The sequence below is a fragment of the Anabrus simplex genome, chromosome 1 (assembly GCF_040414725.1).
Source record: "Anabrus simplex isolate iqAnaSimp1 chromosome 1, ASM4041472v1, whole genome shotgun sequence".
Classification (NCBI taxonomy): Eukaryota; Metazoa; Arthropoda; class Insecta; order Orthoptera; family Tettigoniidae; genus Anabrus; species Anabrus simplex.
This window is the reverse complement of record NC_090265.1, coordinates 176,772,339-176,797,977: the sequence shown is the minus strand read 5'-3', so window position 1 is coordinate 176,797,977 and position 25,639 is coordinate 176,772,339. Positions and strand designations below refer to the sequence as shown.

Below are 25,639 nucleotides of genomic sequence, written 5' to 3'. Positions count from 1 at the left end.
TAAAAGTTGCAGGTGCTTAAATCAGGCAAATGAGGGGGGTGGGGGCATAAGCCTTACTGATGATCTGATTATCTTCGAACACTACCCGCAATGTATTATAGAGCTATGCGCCATATAGGTTATCATACCATCTTGCTGGAAATAGCCGTATGTTTTTTCTTCTGCAGTCAGTTCAGCAAAAAATGGTTCGATAATGTTGTAAATACAATGGTCGGAAGTAATCGTGTCTTAAAAAAATTATGGAGCGATAAATCGTCTGGCACCAATAGCGCACAATACACCCACCTTCACATCGTGCAGAGGTATCGGCTGTAAAATGTGTGGGTTCTCTATCCCAAATCCTATTGTTCTGTGAATTGACATATCCACTCAAATGAAACCATGCTTTGTCATTCATAAAAAGAATATTCGGATCCACTATACTATCGTGAACATTGTTCCTTAGCCAATTGCAAATCTTATTCCTGCAATTAAATCTGTAGACTGTATGTTATGGACTGAATGAGTCCAGAATATAAATGTAATAATTTTGTTGCATTACATGCTGACAAATGTGAAATACCAGTGTCCTGTGTTACTCTCTGAAGTGATTGACTTGTCTTGCCTGTATATATTCTGAACTCTCCTGTGTGAGAGCTGTTCTTCTTTGCTGTATTTTTTATTTTTATAAGGTATGGAACCAGTACTATGGCACTTGTGTATGAGCTGTTGTACATAATGTTTTGATGGTACTGTAGTACTGTGAAACTGTCTATGGAATTTTTTAAAGCACTTTTTAATGGGTTTCTTCTTTTTGTGCAAATAAAACTCCAAAAATATTATCTGCGCTGTAGTGTAGCCTACTTAACCATCATGATAAGAACCTCACAACACACATTAAAAGTCCAATAGTTACTAGCGACCTGCTGCGCCAGCTGTCAAAAGCTCTAATCACGCCAAGCTTAACACAAGCTATATGACACACACCTAGCTTGACACAAGCCATATGGTGCTCGCTTGGAGATTCCTGTGGCCTGTGAGCAGAAGTGAGAAGTCTTAAAATACACTTCCTGTGCTAGACTAATGTATATACAGTATGTATAGTTTTATGGGACAAGGTGTATAAAGTTTGATTCTGAGTCTTTTAGAGTCTAAATATTTTTTGAGCCAAAAATGTACCGTAATTTTATATGTATTGTCTTCCCCTTAAAAACAGCAGCAGTCACCATCATCAGTTCCTTATTCTTACTTGGTAAGCTACTCTTCTCCATTGCTTCCTTAACTTTTTTATCCTGCTGTTGGTTAGTTTTTTTACCTGGCTTATGTTTTCTAGTTACAAAGTGTAGACCAGGTTTTGCCAATTTTTATGCATAGCACTGTTCCAACGACTGTGGTCAACAGTTTGACAGAGTAGAGAGATGATTCATTTTGTAACTAGCTACCTGTCCCAGCTTCACACGGGAGCAGTTATTAATTTAAGACGACAGGTTAGGCGTACTTTTAACTGAGAACTTATAATACTTCCTTGTATTTGACGTTGTTAGTTGTTTTTCCTCTGGTAATGAACATAAAAGGATTTTGTTTTGGTGTAACGCGTGATAGGAAATCGTAAAGCAGTCCAGGAGAAAAACGTTCTCCACTGAAATCAACTCCAGCCATGCTAAGTGTCTGACCCTACGCTTTGTTTATTATCATGCCAAAGTAAACTCTTACTGGAAATTGGAGTTGTTTGAAATCGAAAAGCAAATCTGAAGGAATCATAGAGATTCTCGGTCCGGTATTAAAACAGTTTCTACTGTGCCACAGCCAGTTCAAATATTAGCTTCAATCAAACAATTTTTAAAATTTTTCCCTACCAGTCACATCCTATTGCATAACTTTGGTGGGTATAGATTATGTAACAATATATCAGGCACCCCTGCTTCAAAATCAGCTTGTGTGGTGACAGGTTGGAAGAATGTAAAGAATTTAGAAATTCTATAGGGTAATGAACAGCTTCTTCGCTATCAACTACTGTGTCAACTGGGTAATATATTTGAACCTGGGCAGTGAATTTGGAGAAATATTACACCCTTTGTCACCGAGCTCGATGGCTGCAGTCGCTTAAGTGCGGCCAGTATCCAGTAATCGGCAGATAGTGGGTTCGAACCCCACTGTCGGCAGCCCTGAAGATGGTTTTCCGTGGTTTCCCATTTTCACACCAGGCAAATGCTGGGAGTGTACCTTAATTAAGGCCACGGCCGCTTCCTTCCCATTCCTAGATCTTTCCCATCCCATCGTCACTATAAGACCTATCTGTCGTTGCGACGTAAAGAAAAAGGAAAAAAAACACCCTTTGTCTCTGTGAAGTCATTCTTCTGCTGTCCTGTGACAATCAAGATTATCTTTCTTGGTCAGTTTCATTGTTTCGTGATAAATGCACTTTTCTTGACTGCAATGTACTAAGACCTACCTGTATATTCACTTTCTGTTTTGGCATGATGGGTTGTTATAGATTTTATAATCCAGCTCCATGACTAAATGGTTAGCATGCTGTCCTTTGGTCCAAGGGGTCCTGGGTTCAATTCCCAGACAGGATGTGGATTTTATCTTTCCTTGGTTAATTCCTCTGCCTCGGGGGCTGGGTATTTGTGCCATCTTCATGATTAAAATTCATTTTAGGTAGGGCTCCATCCTAACAGATGCACAGGTCACCTGTAGGGCGTCAACTCAAAAGACTTGCACCAGGCCTCTCTGGAGGCCACGTGCGTTGTTATAGATTTTATATAGATATAACGAAAAGTCATTGGAAAACTATTAATTATTGTATCATAGCATGTGCAACAAAATGTTCACTGACAGAATTTAAAAAACACTGGTGCATGAAATTAACAGCAAAACTCCAAACATACCCTCCCTCCCCCCAATCTCAACTCAGCTGTGTAGCTTGTGCAAGGAAATGTTTACAGACAGAGTGAAAAAATGCTGAGGTACACCAAATTACCAGGGAATTTCCAAACACACCCCCACATCCACCCAAATATCAACTCGACTGTATAGCCTGTGGAACGAAATGTTCAAAGGTGCATCAAATTACCTCAGAAATTCCAAACAAACTGTGGAACAAACTGTTCACAGATGGAATTCAGATAAGACTGTGTGATCCGAATTAATAGCAAAAACTCGCAACACATCCACTCCTCTCTGAAGTCTTTACTCAACTGTTGCTGGTCAAAGCCGTTGATAGCTCCGAAAGTATAGATGGAAATTACGTACTGTAAATGGAATTTTAATCCACATTAGTTACTTGAAGTGATTAAACAATTTATTTTAATAACAATTTACTGTTTAATTTAGAAATTCTTTTTAAATTTGACTTTTTTACTCCAAACTGTAACAAACACAGTCCTTCTTTCAACTGGCTGTATGTTGCACCAAAACAGATAGGTCTTATGGCGATGATGGGATAGGAAAGGGATGGGAGTTGGAAGGAAGCAGCCATGGCCTTATTTAAGATGTGTATGAAAATGGGAAACCACAGAAAATCCTCTTCAGGGCATCTGACAGTGGGGTTCGAACCCACTATCTCCCGAATGTATGCTCATGGCTACACGCTCCTAACTTATGAAAACAGCTAGTGGGCTATGTCTTAAGGATACATACATGCTGTCATGGACTACTCGTAGAAATTATGCTGAACAATTCTTTCCCACATAGTATAGATGTAGCTTTGACGGTTTAGCCAGCATAAGCTAAAAAGATGCATGGATGCCCAGTTTTTCTTCATCTTGCTTCACTGAAATTCTGCGGAAAATTTAAAACTACGATATCTCCTAAAGTATAGATGAAAATTACATACTGTAAATGTCATTTCAAGCTACATTATATACTTGAGGTGAATAAACAATTTGTTTTGATGATTATTAATTGATTAATTAAAAAATTTGTTTCTAAATTTGACGTTGGTTTTTTACTGCAAACTGTAACATAAATACCCTTATATTGGGCTATGTTTTAAAGACAGATATATGCTTTTGCAGAATTTTCTCTAGAATTTTTTAGGCCAAAAAATTCTTAGCCTCATGGCATAGATATATCTCCAATGGATTAGCCAGCGTAGGCTAAAAGGTCGCATGGACAGTCCTCTTTCCTTCAACTTGCTTCACTGAAATCATTACTGCTCAGCTTACTTTGGTCATAGAAGAATGTTTCTATATATAAACCTTTCTCAAAAAATGCTTTATAGAGTGGTGAAATCCGCATCAAAATCCATCCAGTGGTTCTTGAGATTAGCCGTCACAGACAGACAGACAGACAGACAGACAGACAGACAGACAGACAGACAAAAGGGCTCAAGGACTTCATTTTACTCAGTGTGGAGATGATATGAAATTTTAATAATAATAATAATAATAATAATAATAATAATAATAATAATAATAATAATAATATTGTTTTTATGACCCAAACTACTTTTACGGTTTTCGGAGATGCTAAGGTGATGGAATCTTGTCCCGCAGGAGTTCTTTAACACATTGGAGATGGCCATATTTGAATGTGCTACCCTCCAGAAATTGCGTTATTTTTAATGGTTTCTGATTATAACAACTTTTGGAATATTTAGAAAGATCACAGTTTCTTCTACACAAAAATGAGTTTTAATTATCATAATAGTGCAGCAGTTTTTACATATCACTTAATGAAGATAATAACTTTTACAAACGAAAAAGAAAAAATCTGACACAGCTATGGATGCCTGTCGGCTAATATTTCGAAATCTGTCTAATAATTTGGACACATCTACTGAAACACACTAATACAGATTCTAACCTAATTGCTCAACTGGCACCGGTATCCTTGTTTACAACCAGGAATTTGCTTTCTCACTGTTCCTTGTTTGACAACGGGGTTGCATCGAGTTGTTGCAAGTTGTCACCTGTACACGGGGAAACATCTACATTTTTAGGAAGGGGTATAAAACAGTATTACAATACCCACTTCAGGAAGCAGTATAAAACTACATTACACTTCACACCAATTTGAAATTAGCTCATTATCTACATTTGCTTGCCTGAATCACCAGAATCATCATGTTTACTTAGTGTGTAATTGTTATCCCCATCCTCATTTTCAGAACTCATGTCTTCCATAAGAACATCCATAATGGATTTGTTGTCAAAATTTCGTACACTTGAATTAGACATGCTAAATATTCATAAGAATTACACAAAAATCCTGCCTCTGGAACACACACTCTTCCTGTCCGCATGTACCCTACGTCCTTTCCCGCCCATTTCACAGCTGTGAGTCAACGATGACACAGCCCCAGGTTATGTAGGAACGTGGCTGTGTTATCAATGCCTTGAAAGAAGAGCTCCCAACTTATGCTCATAACTAGTACATGTTGTATGCTTATAGAAGCATTCAACAGTATTCTAGTGAAGTCACAGCTTGCTGAAATGGCAGCTACTATTTTTTAGCTATAGTGAAAACGTGCCCATAAATTCTCCTAGCTCTGTCAGCAGCAATGAAATGGCTTGCCCGTAGTTTCTACGAGCAGCGTCTTCCAATGTGTTAACATGCCAGTAAATCTACTGACATGGGGTTGACATAGTTGATCACTTTCAAATAAGTTACCACCTAACTGAGCCAGGATGGAACCTGCCAACTTGGGCTTAAAAAACCCAGCATCTTAACCATCTGATCCACTCAGCCCAGCACGAAATTTTAAATCTGCTATCAGCATGTATCATCTGTCTTATATTTGTATAATTGAAGGGGTCAGGGCAAAAGAGTGCCAAGCAACATTTTCTTAATTTTAAGGGAGAGCAATTAGAAAGTTTGTTCAAATCTTGAAATTGTACCATTCACGGGAATGATGTATTAATAGCTTTGAAAGGTTCAGTGATATTCATTGTACAGTCGAACGTACCCTAATGGACACCCTTATTCAGCGGACACCTCCCTATACGGACAATTTTCCTTGGAACCGATTTTATTTTACATAAGACAAGTGTTAAATTGGCCTCATTTAAGCGGACACCTCGAACTCCGGACACCGGACATCATAATTTGTCCCGTCCACTTGACTTAAGCGGGCGCTTTACACGTTGCCGGACAATTTATTACGCCGGACCACATGTCATCCTTTCTTTTAAAACCATTCTTCAGACATAAGGAAATATCTTTTGAATGTTTGTACTATTTCGAGAGCAAGGGGAGAGGAGGTACATCGGAATGCAGTTCTACCTAGTGGTGTACAGGCTTTTTCCGAGAATTCTAATTGCCCAGAAATGCTGCCAGAGACTGTTGACTCACAAGTTACCTGGGGACTTTCTTCCCTTCTTGCATCATTCTATTCATAACTCTTATTGTCGCTGATAAGGTCGAGCTCAGGTAGTCAATTTGAGAAGGAAGAGACAGTACAGGCGCTAATTAGTGAGACAGAAATACCGTAGCATTTCAGTTGTCTGTTACATATGAGTAACAATGGATTACTTCACGAAGCTGTAATGTTTGTAAATGATGTAAAATCACTTATAACAACTCTCTATGAAATACTAACACAGAAATGACTTAGAATAATAAAAGTAAAGATATGCATGCTTATATTTAAGGTGGATGTTCTTTGCCGTTAAAATGTTCGATTATTTTTACGAACTTGTTTTAGCGGACACCTCTCGTAACGGACATTTTTCCTCAGAACCGATGGTGTCCGCAGAAGGGAGGTTCGACTGTATATGATTTGCAGGCATAAATTCTTTTGGACTGCTATTTGTAGGGTCAAAAGTCAATACTTTTAATACCACATCACAGAATACTGTGGCTTGGCATTTTATTGCCCCAATGGGAGTGACACTTATCTTAGGAATATTATTTTATGATAATGAAACAATGATATTTCAACTATTTTAGTCAGAAATGAAAACTAACACCAATCTTCAATTAAAATAACATTTCCACCAATGATATTTGAATTGGTAGCAGTGGAAATCGGGGTAGATCTGGCAACTGAAAAAAATTTAAATAAATCAACATAAATCCGTCACGGAAAAAGGTCTGTATCTTTTAACTATGTTGTTCTTTTCAAAATATGGAATTTAGGAACTTATAACTGCACATGCATAACATTAAAACGAACGGATCAGCTGCTCCTTTCCTACACTTCTTCATCTTCATTAGTGTCTTCAGATTCAGGAATCAAGCTGAGATAAAACTGATGATGGACAGGTGGGACATAGTCCAGGAGTTTCAACACATCTTGCAGTTTGTTTTTCTTTATTTTTCGCACAGTAGTGTACTTTCGTTACAGCCTCAACGTTGTGGTGTTGCCACTTTTTTGCACGCTACAGTCTTCAAAATCCATATTCACTCTTGATTTTAGTTTGATAAACCATGGATTACTTGCTTCAGATTTGATCAAATTACGTCTGTGAATTTAATTTCCATGCCACTTACACATGTTTTTTTACTGGTGTCCAGGAGTCCAACTTTTAGTGCTGCCAGGTCATAAAAGTCGTCTTGTTTCATGTCTGTTACACTGAACTTCTTCTTTCTCCCACATTCTTGAATGATACGTTTTTAGTCGGCAGCGTCGTACAACTGCGGTTGATTTCATTGGTACTTCTCAATTTTGCCAAAGTCTCTATCTGATGGCAAGAATGTGTAGCCAGATGTTAAAAAGCAGTGTTCGATCTCATTAAATCGTTTAGTATGAATAAAATACGGCCAGAGTGCCATTATATTCCAGTTTTTATTCTGGCCCCCGCAGTTATCAGAAAAAATCACAAGCTTTTTAGCATCGATGGCGTTTGTTTTCAGACACTTCAAAACTGCACTACCTATTTTGTCACTGCCTCTTCCTGCAATACTCTCATCCCACAAAAACACCCACCCTAAGTCTTTACCACAGTCATGAATGCCTACATTGTATGTCCACAATTTCCATAGCTTGGCTCTCCTTCAGGTGTCCTGGATCTCTGTTTTACAGGAATAGTTTCAATACATCCAAATAAATAAGCATTTTGCTTATCAAAATCAGCGAGATCCTAAAACCCATTAAATATTGACAGTATCTGTTGTTCTTCAAGTTCAAAACATCTCAGGGGACAGCGACATAGATCTCCAACTTTTGTTCCTGGAACAACTTTTCTGGTCTTACGTGCTACATATTCTCTTCCATCGCTTTGCCTATTCTTATTCATCTGTATCTTCTTAATGTGTCTATTTCTCTTCCTAGAATTTGGGCCTTTCTCAGGCGAATGTAACGGTGTCCTTGAATGATGCAGGATATCCTAAACAGTGCAAAACACCAAGTCTTAGTACGAGAAATACCCATGTTGTATCCTCTGTTATGTAACTAATAACGATTAATTTAACAAGAATGCTGCAAAATTATGCACTATTTTTCTGTTACCTTGTATAAACCTCTGGTTACAAGTGACAATGTAACCTTTCTTGAGAAAAATGATGACTGACAGCAACAGATTTAAAATTGGAAGAATATAGTGCCAAGCCACACAATGCATATTTGCAAATGTTGGTCAAAAAGGCCTTAAACTAACCAGAGTAAACTTTGAACTGACAAAGCCACTTACTATAGATCCAAGAGTGTGTTATAACGGTTCCTAAAACATAACCTAATGACTTAATAAGTTACATAACCCCAGCAACAATGGTGAAAACTTTAGTTATGGTCAAAATAATGCCAAGCAACACTTACCTAACTTTCACTTTGAGAGGAAATTTCACATGCTATGTGAGGAAGATAGTCAGGGTCTACATCAGGATCACTGAGATATTCTTCAGAATCACTCGAAAACACAAGCTTCCTCCTACAATCCATGGTAATCTGGATCTCCTGGTTGCTTGACACTGTTTTTCTCCGAGTGTTTCTAAGAACTGTTGGGGGCAACAAGATGAAAGTCACATCCAGTGCCACTTGAATGTGTTTCCATGCAAGTTTCCAGTGTTTACTGATAGCTTATCATAATCCTCAACAAATGGCACCGACAGCTCAGTTTTGTCAAAAATGTTGCTTGGCACTCTTTTGCCCCGACCCCTTCAATTTGAATGTGCAACACAAAATTTTGAGAAAACCGCATACTAATCCCTATGTATTATCCATCGGCAGAAAGGTCTCCATCTCAGAAGTGTTAGATTTTTTTCAGTAAGTCACCTAGAAATAATTATTTATTCACAAAATATGGTGCTTGGGGTGATGTATTTGTATTCAACAGTAGATGACACTGAATGTTCTCTTCTACTGATAATTTGATCAATAACAGGTTTCAAACAAGCAGTAGTTTTCGTATTCCCTGGGGAGAAAAAAGAATCTGCCAACCTCGAAGTACACCAAAGGTATCAAATATCTCCATAGAGATAAGACGGCTATAAGTACTTTAGTGATAATAATAATCGTATGGCCTCAGCTACCGTGTGCAGACATTTCGATTTGACGCCATCTGGCTGTCTGCTCGACAGTTTCGATGTTCCGTTTTACTCTAGGTCCGCTAGATGGCAGACAGAGTAAACCGGATCTCTCTTGGGCGTCTATGGCTGAGATTTAATAAAAACATATGAATGAGCAGGTTGAGGATGATTGGAATGAAAATTCTTTTCTTTGTGGTTACTTGGCTGCATACAACTGACCTCACTCACCCAACAGAATCCTAATTATTGCTCATGTTTGTCATTCATAGTGTTCAGGAGCAAATTTATGTTTTTGGTACATTTCAGATGCTCTAATGAAAGGACAAATTATTTGTAATTGGTTAACCTATGTTTCTATCCTACAAAATCTGCTTTTATGGGTCCTTAACTGCATATGGTACCTAACAGAAACCTAATTATTACCCTGTTTGTCATTTTTAGCTCTGGAGAGCACACGTATGGTTTTAGATTTTCTGTCATGGAATGTGAAATGAATTCTATTGCAAGGAGATGATGTCCAAGAAGGTGCGGTGTTTTACAAAGCATTGCGAGTGTCCCAGCTCAAATTAGGCGTTGAGTTAATAATTTTTTGTCATTTGATTTGATGCCCGATAGCGACCTGCACGTCATGATGAGGATGAAATGATGATGAAAGATGACACATACACCCAGTCCCCTTGCCAGGGGAATTAACCAATTATTGTTAAAATTCCCATCCTGCCAGGAATTGAACCCAGGACCCATGTGACCAAAGGCCAGCATGCTAACCCTTTAACCATGGAACTGGACATTTACAATGAAACTTCCATTGAACTGTTGGGTGTAGGGTTCTTAAATAAAATCTCTATGCACTGCCAAGCATAACATTTTGCTTGGAAAGTGGTTGAAAGGATATTTTAATGCATGTTGCCACAATGGTTTGGTTTATTTTCTACAACATCAAGCTAACGTTGTACTTAAACATATGGTGTTACCTGATAATGATTTTATGAACCGTATAACACAATTATTTAGTGGTACTGTTTCCTTTGCATCCTTCTCCTGTGACCACATTTCAGGATTAGGTCGTTGCTGTTCAGTCATTGAGGGAACAACCAGCTCAGTTCTCATTAGAAGTACACGTCACTAGAACTAGTTCTAGAACTACAACTAACAGTTCTGTGAATATTAATACATGAAAGAGTCGATGATGAGCATACTCAAGATGCAAGAATTTAGAACCTAGTTGTTTTCAAATTTACTCATAATTTCATCCCAGTTTTTAATGTCAATTTGTATATATTTGTTTCATTTGATTTGTCAATTGTGTGCGTGTACATTTGTTTAGTTATAAGATGTTTTACATGTTTTACATTAAGGCTGAAGATGGCCAGCCCCGGCCAAAACTAGTCCCTAATTAATGTCATTTAGAATATTGCATATTACAGTATTGAAAGGTGGATAATTACAACATTAATTTTAATAATTATATTGTAACCGGAAGGAATCCGATGCTGTCCACAAAGATGTTCTTCATTTAGTTGAGGATTGTTTCACTGTTGTGATTAAAAATGCTCCTGAGCAATCTAATATTATTCGTACTGATATTAAAACAGTTAAAATTGAAATAATTGATAAAGAGATTAAAACTCGAGCAAGGTTTAATGAAAACTTTTCTAGTGTTATTGATCGTGTTTTAGCATGATTAGTGATTTTTTTTTTAGATAAAAATTAATAGTTTGGTCATTTTGGAGAATTGCTTTTTAATGACTGAAATTGAAAGGATTGAGTTTCTTTTTTTCTTGTCACGGAAGTTATTTCGCTGAATTCAAACAATTTATCACTGTAATAATGCTTTGAGTGCAATTTGTAATTTTACTTTTAAATCACGTTTTCCTTTTGTAATATTTTTCCAAATGTAACAAAATTGGTATGCTATATGTATCACAGCTATATTAAGAAACCTGCATAAGGAATTTTTGATTGCAGAATTATATCCTCCTATATAAATTATGTACAGAAAAATCGATACGTAGTGCTTTTAAAAGAAGTGTTATCTACCTAATTACAAATTAACATTAACATGTTGATTAACTTTCATGAAAAAAATGGAATTAAAAATTTCAAAAACAGATTTTGGAAAAACTATTAATTACATGTGAAAGAAATGTCTGTGATATCTCTACTTTTATGTAGGTGACATTCCCACAAAGTTTCATGAAAATCCATGCATTAGGTAAAAATATCTTTTTATCTCTGGAGTGTCACCTTAAAAGTGGGAAAGATCTGTGTAGATAAATAATATTCATTTATAGGATGAGAAATAAGGAATTGGAATAATTTATCAAGGGAAATGTTCAATAAACTTCAAAGTTCTTTGAAAACATTTAAGAAAAGGCTAAGTAAACAGCTGATAGGAAATCTGCCACCTGGGCACACATTTTAACACATGTATATGTATAGGATATTATTACTGTATACTGTTCTGTTGTTTACTCTTGTTGGTTCGTCTGTTTACAGGCTCTACAAGTTTACTTTAGGAAATGTGAATCACGAATAGCACACCACTTCAATATTTTGATCAGTATGCTGCTTAGAATGCTGTATGACATTACTAGTAATTCCAACCAGATTGTCAACCGGAATGAATCAGATGCTGTCCACAAGGATGTTCTTCATTTAGTTGAGGATTGTCTCACTGTTGTGATTAAAAATGCTCCTGAGCAATCTAATCTTATTCGTACTGATATTAAAACTCGAGCAAGGTTTAATGAAAACTTTTCTAGTGTTATTGATCGTGTTTTTGCATGATCAGTGATATCTTTTTTTTTTTTTTTTTTTGAATGTCAACATTTGTATCAGATAAAATCACTATTGACTTTTTGTATTTATTGCCAAATAAATGTATATTGTCGCTCATATAAGGTTGTACCTACAGGGAGTGTCACAGTGGTTCAACCCTACCCCCTCCCCGAAATAAAAAAAAACTTGCTAGATTTCAACGGCACATTTGGGTTTTTGAAAATTCAGCCCATTAAATCCAAAATATTATGAAATTAAGCATGTGAAAAATACAACAATTGAATTTATCATATAAAAAGTAGGAAATTTTTCTGTATGAATATGGATAACAAATTTTCTGAAAATCTAAATTTTTAAATTTTAATTAGATATATGGTTTGTTTGTTTTTAACACATTGGAGACTGAGCATGAGTGTGTATCGGGGTGGGGTAAGAGCGCAGACTGACCGCGCCCGAGGCTAACTCGGGCCCATGTATTTGCTATATTGTCAACACAGCCAGGACGAGAATCGGGCGGAAACTATAGATACCACTTTAAAGAACTTTTATAACAGCTATACCGTGCGCTCATGTCCTCTGTCTTTATTTTCTCAAAGTTATAGCAGCTTATTTTTGCTCAAGTTCGCTTCTACACTCCATGCTTCCAGCTGCTCAAGGCACACGCTTTCAGAGTTTTGTTTACATCGTGCGAAGTGTTTAGACTGTGTTTTGTTTCTGCTATCATGATTGGATCATTGAATGAAAGTGGAATTGTAGAGATTAGAAGAGATTTTTTATGACAGTGGTTCAGAAGAAGAGATAGATGATTCAGATCTTGACCCCGATTTCAAACTTCTTGTTGTGATGAAGGTATTTATAACTTGTTCTATCATATTTCACCCAGGTGTGATTTTGCACTTTATAGTTTATTTAGCTAATGTTTCATGATCTTCATATGACTGGAGATTCATTTAGAATGAAGTGGCGGAAGCGATGATGATTCAAAGGTAGGGATGATTCACATTCGCTGCGTACTTTTGGTGATTTGGATGCACTTACAAAGCCTGTGCAGATAAAGGAAGAGCGGAAAATGGAAAAGTAATGAGAAAAGAGACATGCTCGTGGTATACAATGTGTTCTGTAGCACTTTGTGTCCCTGAATGCTTCAAACTATTCTACACTTAAGCTCATCATGTGTAAGACTTTGCTGTCAGACTTTTTTTTGTTGCTGCAAAAGGCGTACCATTGGAAAATGTGTAATCTGAAAAGTATTCAATAGATCTTAAAACAACTTTTTAATCTGTAGAATAGATAATTTTAATTTTTTGATGATATATACATGCTATAATTGCAACCTACGTACTATTTTCTACAGTTTTTTAAAAACCTTCGAAATATGGCGGTCTGCCTGGCCTTCAGACATGGTCTCCAATATGTTCATAAATTTTGTAAAATAATAAATTTTGCACCACCATTCCAGACTACTATAATTTATTAATCTGTAAAATGTTTTGCTTATGTTTTTTAATAGTGCTGTATAAATACAGAATATATATTTGTTGAAATATATGTCTCCTGTGAAGCACATGGCCTTGCAGCAGTCCTTCCTAATGGAACAGGTAGCAGAGTCGCAGGTGAAACCATACAAGATGGATATCTACTGAGAGACCAAACTAATGAATGGTTCATCTAAAGTGAAGTAGCAGCCCTTCAGAAGTTGCAAGGGCAGCAGTCTGGATGATTGAATGATATGGCCTTTTAATAATACTTGACATGACTTAGCTATGTTGGTACTGCTACATGTCTGAAAGCAAAGGGAAACAACAGCTGTAATTCCCGAGGACATCCAGCTTTCTCTGTGTGATTGAATGATGTACTGTACTACTGATAGCTTTCTCCAAGGTAAGATATGCTGGAGGTAAAACAGTAAAATAGTCCCATATTCGGATCTCTGAGTGGGGACTTCATGAGGGGACGATCATCAGAAAAGGTGAATACTGACATTGTGTGAGCTGGCACGTGGAATGTTAGAAATTTGATTTATTGTTGTTATAGGTTATAGCACTGGTCATCAGGTAGTTGCTCTAGGGAGGAGGTGTTACTTGCTCTGCTCTGGATGGCTGTCTGTCATGTAACAAGAGAGCAGCAGTCAGGCGGGTTGCCTACTGTGGTCGTACTGTACTTCCCGCTCGGAAATGTTACCATGTGAACAACTACTGCTATAATAATAATAATAATAATAATAATAATAATAATAATAATAATAATAATAATAATAATAATAATATATAATATATTAATAATAATAATAATAATAATAATAATAATAATAATAATAATAATAATAATAATAATAATAATAATAATAATTTGGAACATGTATCATGTGAGTCGAAAAGGACACAGATTACACAGTATAACAGGACAAGAAAATTATTTGTTGATGAAGGAATTTACGGCAGTGTGCAATATGCCCTGAATAAATACATTTTCACAATTAACTGAAGCTTTGGGACACATACATTTACTGAAAGAAAATACAATTTGTGTGATTTGTACACATTCTTTGCACTCTTATTAACATACATTTCAATATTTGTATGGCATTTATGACTATGACAACAAATTAAACACACCAACTAAAACATATCGCTGGTGTACTCCTCCTTCACGGGACCTTTGGGCTCATTTAGATAGTATTGTATCAATGTTTGGCACTATCGTTTGCGTACTGGCAAGTCGCAAAGCACATTTCAATATTTCATTGGTGAGCTGACTTCTGTGTCTAGATTTACAAATCTGCATTAATGAAAACATCTTTTGACATAAATAAGTTGATGCAAATATACTTAAAATATGTGCATTAAATTTGTGCTATCTAGGAAATCTCTCCCGTGGAAAACAAACATAAAATTCAGTCAAACTGTTTGTGCTTGCAAACTTACATTTCATTTGAGTATCGCACTGTAAGTCAATCAGCTCCAGCTGCAATTCTGGTCTAGGAGTTTGCACGTCCACTGAAAAGGGCATAGTGAACACCTGCAGATTATTTTCTAATGCCTGAATATCATGAAACCTGCTCTCAAATTTGTCATCTAGTGACATTAAAACCTCTTTATATTCTTCTTATGTTTTACCAGAATAGTTTGGAGCTAGACACAACTCTGCAGTCAAAGTGGGTAAATGTGTTGCCTTTATTCACGAACTGACTTTCCCACAGTAGTACTTTTCGTTTAAAACCTTTAACATGATCAAAGAGGTGAATAATGATCTACCTTGTAGATAATTAAGAAAGAAAAAATTACATGTCAAACAGTTGGTTGTAGCTGAAAAGCAGAAATGCAAGGAAGATCTGGCTACCAAAATAACGCAGGATGGAAATAAAAAACTGTTATAAAGTATTGTTAAGAATAGAAGAACTCAAAATGAATCTATCCAATCTGTAGAACTTCCTAATGGTGAGGTGACTAGGGATAAGACCAAAATATTACAGGAGTTCCTAAGGCACTTTGAAACTTTGCTGAACTGTTATGAAAATGTCACCCCATTAGACGACGAACCTTATGATTTTGGAAGTCAAATACCACTAATCTGACATGGTTGGAAGTAGAGACAGCAATATCTAAGTTGAAAAACAACACATAAACTGGATCAGATGAATTAAGTGTTGAGATGATCAAAGCACTAGGAGAGGTAGGACAACAGTGGATGTACAGGGTACTAAATAGAATCTGGAAAGAGAATGTAATACCCCATGACTGGAAGCAAGGAGTCATCATCCCATTGTTGAAAAAAGGTGATAGAAAGAAATGTACCAACTACAGAGGTATAACTCTGCTGTCACATGGCCTCAAAATCTACGCATCCATCCTTGAGAGCAGGATTAGAAAATATGTTGAACCTACACTTGAGGAGGAACAACATGGATTTAGACCTCATAGATCAACTATAGACCTCATTTTTGCCACTAGAATGCTCTATGAGAAGTATTGGGAGAAAGGTAAAACACTTATAACTATTTTTCTGGACATCGAGAAAGCATATGACCATGTACCACGCAGGCATATATGGGGATGTTTGATACGTAAGAAAGTGCCCGATGACATCATAGCATGAGTACAACGATTATATGATGAAACCAAGTGTTGTGTCCAGGTCTGGGATGGAAGGTCAGGTTGGTTTGAAACGAAGAGTGGAGTCCAGCAAGGAAGTTTTCTTTCACCACTTCTCTTCATAATCATAATCGATGAAGTTTTAAAAGCAGTTAAGAGAAAGGATCCAACAACTAATGCCCTAGTTTTTGCTGATGATGTAATGGTATGGGGTGAGACAGAAGCGGAAGTACAAACTAGACTAGATCTCTGGCATGAAGCTTTTACAACCTTTGGTCTCAAAATCAGCAAAAGGAGGACAGTTGAGTAGAAACTCTCCAACTGTTCATCTAAGAATTGAAGATGAGGAAATGGATATTGTAGACAACTTCCAGTATTTAGATAGTGTTCTGTCATCAGACAATACCATACATCAAGAGATTAGTAACAGAATACAGAAAGCTTCCAAATTCTATCACGCTGTACGTCAAATACTTTGGGATCAAACATTTCCGTTAGTTTCCAAGATCAGCTTGTACAAAATATATCTAGTACTTATACTGGTGTATGGCCTGGAAGCAGCAACACTTACTGAACCAACAAAGAGTCATCTTCAGGCAACAGAAATTAAGTTTCTCCGTTCTTGTCTACAAAAAACAAAAATTGGATAAAATAAGGAATGTGGATATCTGACAACAGCTTGGATTAGAAAGAAGCTTGCTGGAGACTCTAGAAGTGAAGAGATTGTAATGGTATGGTCACATGAAAAGAATGAACCCTCATAGGACTCCTCGAACATACTTTGACTACAATGTTCCTGGGAAGAGACCAAGAGGAAGACCTCGTGATGTTTGGGAAAGACAGATAATGAAGGACCTTGAAATTAGAGATGCGAACTGGTGTCGCATATATGAGCAGCATTTGTGGATGGATAGAACAAACTGGAGGAGGCTCGTACACAACCACACCCGGCTTGCTGGAGCGAAGAAATGATGATGATGATGGTGGCTGGTGAGATATACAGTACTAGAAAAGCCACATCTATCTATTTTCCATTGTTCAATTGTCCTAGTAGTTGTAACGTGCTACTACCATAACCTCTCCATCGACGTTCTACGAGTTTCTGCAAACTTCGTCGCATGTACATCTCCACATACTCTACAAGTTTATGTTTCTACCAGTGGCGGTTTCTGGTATAGCGCAATGGAGCAATGAACCTCCAGTTTATATCAAATTGTACTCAGCTACGTAATTTTCATAACTCCCTTGTCAATCTCGAAGCTCTTGCTAAGTCCCTCTATCCGTAATATACTCGTACTGGCTTTCAATTCATGTGAGCTGCGCAAGGTCTGTGGCTGGATACTTGTCTGGAATGAACCCCCTTGCAAAGACGATCTCTCCGTCCGTACATAGGCGAAGGGAGTGGCGAGGTGCGGGGGGACGAAAGCCAGCACTAAGGCAAGACCAGGATATCGCAGAAACGGATCTCTGTTCTTTACGCATGCGCAATAGGCCACTGTCTCAAGACTAGCTAGTCGTGTTGTTGGGGTTGGGGTATGTGCCTGCCATCTGTTGGCCTTACGGGAATTTGACTAGGCAACAGAGATTAGAACACGTAACTAGCGCTAGTGTTGAAAAGCATCGTTACTACCAAAAGTCGCATTAAACTGTCAAATTCTAATTAATATCTTGTCCCAAATATATTATTACTTACTAAACACCTATTAATTTGGCTTCTTTGGAATAATTACCTTTTGGAGAGGAACTTAACTCAAAAATCATTGAGGCAAAGAATAGCGGCAAGGTAATACCAATGAAAACTTTAAAATATAGTTGTTACTATTCCCATGACATTGGAAGCAGAAAGGTGTTTCTCTACCCTGAAGAGAATAAAAACTTTCTAGCGCAGCACAATGGCCGAGGATAGACTTATTGCTCTTGCTATGTTGTCAATTGAAAGGAACTTTGTTCGAGACTCTGCGGACTTCAATGAAGCAGTTATTTCTTATTTCGCATGTGGTAAAACTCGGCATGTAGGCCTACCGTATTTTCTGCTCCTCTTGTATTTGATCACTTTCTAGAACTTACGGCATCTTAGTTTAGGAGGTTACGGCCCACGATGGAAGAGAAGCTGGCGGAGATGGGAAGAGGAGAGGTTGGGGGGGAGGCAATTTTTTCTTCTTTTGAACCCCCAGTGATGAAAGTCACGCGCCGCCACTGGTTTCTACAAGACTATAATGCTATTATTATTGTCTGCTTTGGTTATCAATACTTCTTCCTATCATCAGAATTACCTTACTTTGCTCACCTGTCGTTACCCTCCGACTTTTCTCGACACACTGACCGCTGTTTTTCTGTCTGCCTCGCACCTACTACGTCATCTGCTACGTCATTTGATCTTTCTCGAATGAACTAGTCTTCGCTTCCGGGCGTGTATATATTGGACTGCTTGGCCCGTCTTCGGCAGACTGGCATCATCCTTTGTAAATAGTGTGTGTGTGTGTGTGGAGGGACTACGGACCTCGCACGGCTTGCCGTGTGCTGCGCCATTTTCTTCCCTACGAGCTGATGGAATTATTCTGAAAGGACTTTGGTGAGCTAAACATATCATTTACTAAACTTGTTTTTGGAAACTTTAATACTCGGCCTGTTTCGGCATGTTGAGTGATGGCATGCTATGAAAACTTTCAAGGCCTTGGTTTCGAGTTTAATTTATTGCCACCTTCAAAACTGATTAAGTTTAATTGATTCTTAGTGCTGAATACTTGGTGATGTGGACTGAGCCTAAACATCGTCAAACAGAAAATTTTCACAACTTTAGACGATTCTAAAAAAATCTATTGGCAGATCAGACATTCTCCAGCATTACGCAGTCGGAGTTTCCTTTCTTTTCATCCTCACTTGTCCTTATTGTACTGATCCTCCTTTTTACCCTACCCTTTTTTCTTTTATTAGGTGCGTATGCTTTTTATATTAGGGCGCCCTGGAGGCGTATTTGGGTTTTTTAGTGTGGCCAAATATTTCTTGATCTTCATGGTAAAAACTGTACTTGTTGCCTCGAAATTTGATCAGATAATAATATTTAGAAATATCTTCTGAGGTGATTGTGTGTGTGACACCTCTCTATTCAAAATATAAATAGTAATATTTGAGAAAACTGGTTTTGGTCGAGATTCACGCTGACACAGTGATTCTATTGTAACGATTTTTTTTTTTTTTTAAATTTTTGTCCTAACTTATCTGAGGGTTAGTCCCCTTTCTAAAACGGGGACCCGAGCTGTTTTGTCTTTGTAATCAATGCCTGGGATTTTTTTTCTCGGACTATATTTTCTTGTTTAACAAGGTGCATATTATATATATATATTGGTCAATTTTATTCTGTAGGTTTTAGCTTAATTATCCCTTTGATAATTTCCTACAATATCCAGAGTATATTTGAGGATCTGTTTTCTCCAAAAATGTTAATGTGTACTGTATTCTCGTTAAAGCTGCTGTTTCCAATACACTTGGTCATCTAAAAATTTTTAGCAACGTGGTGTTCTTTTTTGATTTTCTTTTTTGGTACCATCCACGGTAAACCTCTCCTACTATCCCTCCCCCAGTACTGCTTCCGCTCACTCTGCTGCTTTCTTGTTTTATGTGATCGACTCCTCGCTGCAGTGTTGCCTATGCACAGACCTCGTTTTGGTGGTTTAAGTGTGTTGCACAATACGTCACATATGGTAGCAGACATTTTTTTCTTCCCCATTCTCATCATATTCTCTTGTTTAAATTGATACACTTTTTTGGTTTCTCCTTAGATCTTTTCGCATTTTGTATTGGTTGTTCTAGTAACACTATGGCTTGCTTTTCGGATAATTTTCGATTGGGCGCCGATAGCGTTTCATCTCCACCCCCACTATATCATACTCGGTCTTTACCTGAGGTTTCGACTAGTAACTTAATCTCCTTCTCTGATACCCCAACATTATCTTCCCGTGTTAATTCTTCCGCTTTGCTCAGTGATTCAGAGGGCAAGCCCTCCTCATTACCTCAACTTCATTCTATGCCTCCCGATCCACATTTCTACCCCCCTCCCCCTTCACTACCTCAATACACGCCTGTTGATGCCTCTCTCAATGTACAGATCATAAAACAATCTCTTGATCAAGTCCCTAAATTACAATCTACTGATCCTCGGAGTTTGACCTTGTGGCTCTTTACTGCACGAAAATTTCTAAATATTGGTTTAGCTTCTTTTCCTCAGTTAATGGGATTACTGTCCCCTAAAACAACCGGTTTTTTTACTAAATTTTGGGTTGATAATATGTCAAGTTTTTCCAATTGGTATCAACTTCGGAATGCCATACACAACTATTTCTTACCTTACGAAATACGTTGCAAGCTGAGCCTTGAATTTATTCGTCGTCATCAACTTCGCACTGAACCTGCTCATGACTATCTTGATTCGATTACGACCTATAGTGATATTTTAAACATTGCTCACTCGGTCAATGATTTAATTTCTATCGTTCAATTCTATGCTACTCCTTCCTTTCGGCAGCTTTTCGATGCCTTAAATCCTCCTACGTCCATGTTTCAGCTTTTTAATTTAGCTCAATCTCACGCCATTCATTCTCTTGGAGATATTTCTTATTACTCATCTATCCCCCCTCCTCTCCATTCTCGTCCTTTACCTTCTACATCCGTTTCTTCTGCTAATACTCCTTCTCCTATTATTTGCTTCCGTTGTAAAGGAAAGGGTCATATATCTCGGAATTGTGCTACTCCCTATTCGGGAAACGTAGTTTACCCGCGTCATTAGACAGTAGGCGTAACAATGGGCAAAATCTGTCTTCTCTTCTTCAGTCCCCCTCTACTCTTGTTTCAAATGTTCGATCTTTGCCGTCTGAATTTTCTTCTCAACTTATTTTGACGGACAGTTCGTCATTTTTACCTCCTACTTCTCATATTGTCTTGACTATTAATAATGTCCCTTCCGTCGCTCTTCTTGATTCAGGGGCTGCTGTTTCTTTAATCAGTTTATCTTTCTTTGAATCTCTGAAAAAGGTATTTTCTCACCTTCATTTTCTTCCTTCCACTGTCCGTTGTGTTTCGGCTTCTAATTACCCTATTGATGTTCTTGGTCATATTTCTCTCACTGTTAAAATTCAACATTTTTCTTGGCCGTTTACCTTTCTTGTTGTTTCGGAATTATCTTGTCCTCTTATTTTAGGCTATGATTTTTTTCCCCACACTGGTCTTATTTTTGATTCTATGAACTCTACGATTTCTTTTCATTTTTCTTCAACGGTTATTCCATTAATTAATATTGCTGATTATCCTTCTTCAACTTCATCCATGTCTCACAGTATCAATTCTATTCATTCTGATCAAATTGATTCTTTGTTAACTGAATTTTCTGATGTCATTACTCCTGTTCTTGGTACGGTCAAAAATTTCAAGGCTCATATTGACTTAATTGATTCTACTCCTGTTCGTTCATCCCCCTATTTTCTCAGCCCTCCTCGCATGAAAATTTTAAATCAATTAATTGATAAAATGCTTCAGGACAAAACCATAATTCCTTCTTCTTCTAATTATGCTTCCCCTGCCTTTATTGTCGATAAACCCGATGGATCTTCGAGATTTATCGTGGATTATCGTAAATTAAATGGGCGTATACTCTACGATTCCTATCCTATGCCCAAATTGCAGTCCGCTTTTCAACATTTTTCTAACGCCAAATATTACTCCATTTTCGATCTTAATTCTGCATACAATCAAATTCCCCTAGATGAAATTAGCTCCCGTTACACTGCCTTTATTACTCCTAATGGTCTTTTTCAGTTTAAGAAAGTTCCTTTCGGACTTAATTTAGGCTCTCAAATTATGCAACGCTTTGTTGATTCACTTTTTTCTGACATAAAATATCAATATTTGTTCCCATTTATTGATGATATTTTGATCTATTCCCCTGATCTTTCCACTCACCTACAGCATGTTCGTGAAGTATTAACGCGTCTTCGTTCCGTGGGTTTAACGGTTAATCCTTCTAAAGTCTTAATTGCTCAAACTTCGATTAAGTTTTTAGGTCATATTCTCAGTTCTAATGGTGTTGCTGTCGATCCGGATAGGGTTTCTGCCATCCATAAAGTCCCACCCCCACAGAACTTAAAGCAGTTACGTTCCTTTCTTGGTATGGTTGGATTTTATGGAAAATATATACCTAATTTTTCCCATATTTCCGAACCTCTTAACTTATTGAAACGCAAAGGCGTAAAATTTCACTGGGGTGACTTACAGCAAAATGCCTTTTCCTGTTTAAAAACCAAACTATCTCAAGCTCCTCTCTTACAAATTCCTGATTTTAACATTACATTTGAGCTTTCTACTGATGCTTCCGATGTCGCCATTGGCGCTGTCTTGCAACAAACTATACAGGGCGAAACCCGCCCTATTGCCTATTATAGTCGTTTACTATCACCTGTGGAACGTAAATATTCCGTTTATGAACGGGAAGCACTTGCTTTAATCCTTTCAATTGAACATTTTTCCGACTATCTCGATCATCGCGAGTTTATCGTCAGCACTGACAACCAGGCACTTTCTTGGTTACTTAATAATGCTCCGAAAATCGGACGTACTGGTCGCTGGTTGCTTCGTTTGTCACGTTTCAAATTTTCTTTGAAATTTATTTCTGGTTTTCAAAATTCGGTCGCTGATGCGTTGTCTCGCCTATTTGACGATCATCATCTTGCTGATTCCGAAATACACCACCTTCCGGTTGCTATGGTAAATTCTATTTCTTCTCTTACTGATTTTCCTTTGTCCTTTCAGTCCTGCTAAGACCATCAAAATCTCGATCCATACTGCCAACAATTGAAAAACGATATTTCTTCTAATGATTATTCTGGGCCTTTTCGCATTGTAAATCAACTTCTTGTCTTTAAACCTACTCCTCGGGCTACTCCTCGTCTGGTTCTCCCCTCCGCATTACGCCCCATGATATTTCAATATTTTCATGGATCCCCTACTGGTGGACATTTTGGAATGGCGAAATCTTATTCTCGCATTGCCTCTCAGTTTTATTGGCCCCAAATGCGAAAGGATGTTTTCTCTTGGGTCCGATCTTGCGACCTGTGCCAAAAGCATAAGCCCCAAAATCATCAACCTTTTGGGACATATGCAGCCTCTCCCTCTACTTACCCGGCCGAGAAATTCTATATCGACATTGTCGGTCCTTTGGTCAAATCTTCCAAATCAAACTCCTACATCTTTACTTTATTGGATGGTTTTTCCAAATTTCTTGTTGTACGCCCATTACGTAACATTTCTTCCCAGATTATCATTAATTTACTAACTAATCACGTTTTTCCTCTTATAGGCATTCCTAAAATTCTGGTCTCTGATAACGCGTCAATTTTTACTTCAAAAGTTTTTTATAATTTCTGTTTTTCTTATGGTATCAAAAAGGTCTGTACCTCACCCTATCACCCTCAGGCAAATGTTGTTGAACGTTACCACCGGAATCTTAAATCTTTTCTTTCCATTTTTCATTCCCAAGATCAAAAGTCATGGGATACTGAACTCCCTCACTTTTGTCTAGCTTTAAATGCTACTGTTAATGACTCTACCTCCTTTTCTCCCGCTAAACTCTTCTTGGGAAGAGATCTTCATACTCCTCTATCTTTAAACTGGAACCTACCCTCTTTATTGCTTACCCCTCCTCATTTACTCACTGACTCTCAACTTCGGGAAGCTCTTGGTAATTTAAATCATGCCAGGGACCTTTACCGTAAAACATGTAATTCCCGTCTTCGTCCGCCTAAGTTCAAGCTTTTTGATCAGGTTTTGTTAAAAAACCATCCCATTAGTTCTACCCAACATCATATTTCGGCTAAGCTTTCCCCTTTATGGATTGGCCCATACCGAATTCTTTCTTTCCCTTCTTTGGTTACTGCTCAATTGCAGTCTCTCTCAAACCCTCAGGATATTCGGCAGGCCCATTTTTCCGAACTTAAGAAGTTTTCCTCCTGAACCTTCTTGCGTACTGAGGGAGAGTCCCTTTTTGTTTATTATTTGGTATTTGGATTTATCTTCTGTTTGCTTTGTTTGTTCTGGTCCACATCTCTGAAAATTTATTCTTCTCTCTTGGCTCACCCAGTCCCTTTTATTTTTTCCCTCCACCCACACACACTTTTGATGTCAGACTCTCCCATGCCCCTTTCTTGTATTGTTCTTGCTTTTTATTTTCATGGGAAACTTCCTGTCATTTTTATATTTGGCCACTTAGTCTACTATGTATTGGTCCGGACCGCTTTTCATTGTTCCTACTTCCTTCTTCTTTCCTTTTTCCCTTTCCCTTCTTTTTCTCTGTTTTCCTTGTTTTGCTTGCTTCTTGTTTTCCATACTTCTGTTGTTCCTTTTTCTTTTTTCCGATACTGCGTTTCTTCTGGTCGCCGATCATCGATTCCGGTGGAGAAGCTGCTCTTGGACATCCCTGCTGCTGCTGCTACGCCTACTTGCTTTCGCCCATCCTTCGGATTCCGCCCGGTGGCAGGAATATGTAACGTGCTACTACCATAACCTCTCCATCGACGTTCTACGAGTTTCTGCAAACTTCGTCGCATGTACATCTCCACATACTCTACAAGTTTATGTTTCTACAAGACTATAATGCTATTATTATTGTCTGCTTTGGTTATCAATACTTCTTCCTATCATCAGAATTACCTTACTTTGCTCACCTGTCGTTACCCTCCGACTTTTCTCGACACACTGACCGCTGTTTTTCTGTCTGCCTCGCACCTACTACGTCATCTGCTACGTCATTTGATCTTTCTCGAATGAACTAGTCTTCGCTTCCGGGCGTGTATATATTGGACTGCTTGGCCCGTCTTCGGCAGACTGGCATCATCCTTTGTAAATAGTGTGTGTGTGTGTGTGGAGGGACTACGGACCTCGCACGGCTTGCCGTGTGCTGCGCCATTTTCTTCCCTACGAGCTGATGGAATTATTCTGAAAGGACTTTGGTGAGCTAAACATATCATTTGCTAAACTTGTTTTTGGAAACTTTAATACTCGGCCTGTTTCGGCATGTTGAGTGATGGCATGCTATGAAAACTTTCAAGGCCTTGGTTTCGAGTTTAATTTATTGCCACCTTCAAAACTGATTAAGTTTAATTGATTCTTAGTGCTGAATACTTGGTGATGTGGACTGAGCCTAAACATCGTCAAACAGAAAATTTTCACAACTTTAGACGATTCTAAAAAAATCTATTGGCAGATCAGACATTCTCCAGCATTACGCAGTCGGAGTTTCCTTTCTTTTCATCCTCACTTGTCCTTATTGTACTGATCCTCCTTTTTACCCTACCCTTTTTTCTTTTATTAGGTGTGTATGCTTTTTATATTAG

The 25,639-nt window shown here is 37.8% G+C and overlaps 1 protein-coding gene across 1 annotated transcript in view; it reads left to right on the top strand.

Moving 5' to 3' along the window:
• LOC136863601 (TELO2-interacting protein 2) overlaps window positions 1-12,331 on the top strand; it is a 100,837-nt gene extending 88,506 nt beyond the window's left edge. The window contains exon 6 of the mRNA XM_068225765.1: window positions 11,890-12,331. Coding sequence (XP_068081866.1) covers window positions 11,890-12,180 — 291 coding nt within the window. The 3' untranslated portion in view covers window positions 12,181-12,331. The remainder of the gene's footprint in view (window positions 1-11,889) is intronic.
• Window positions 12,332-25,639: the final 13,308 nt, after the last annotated feature.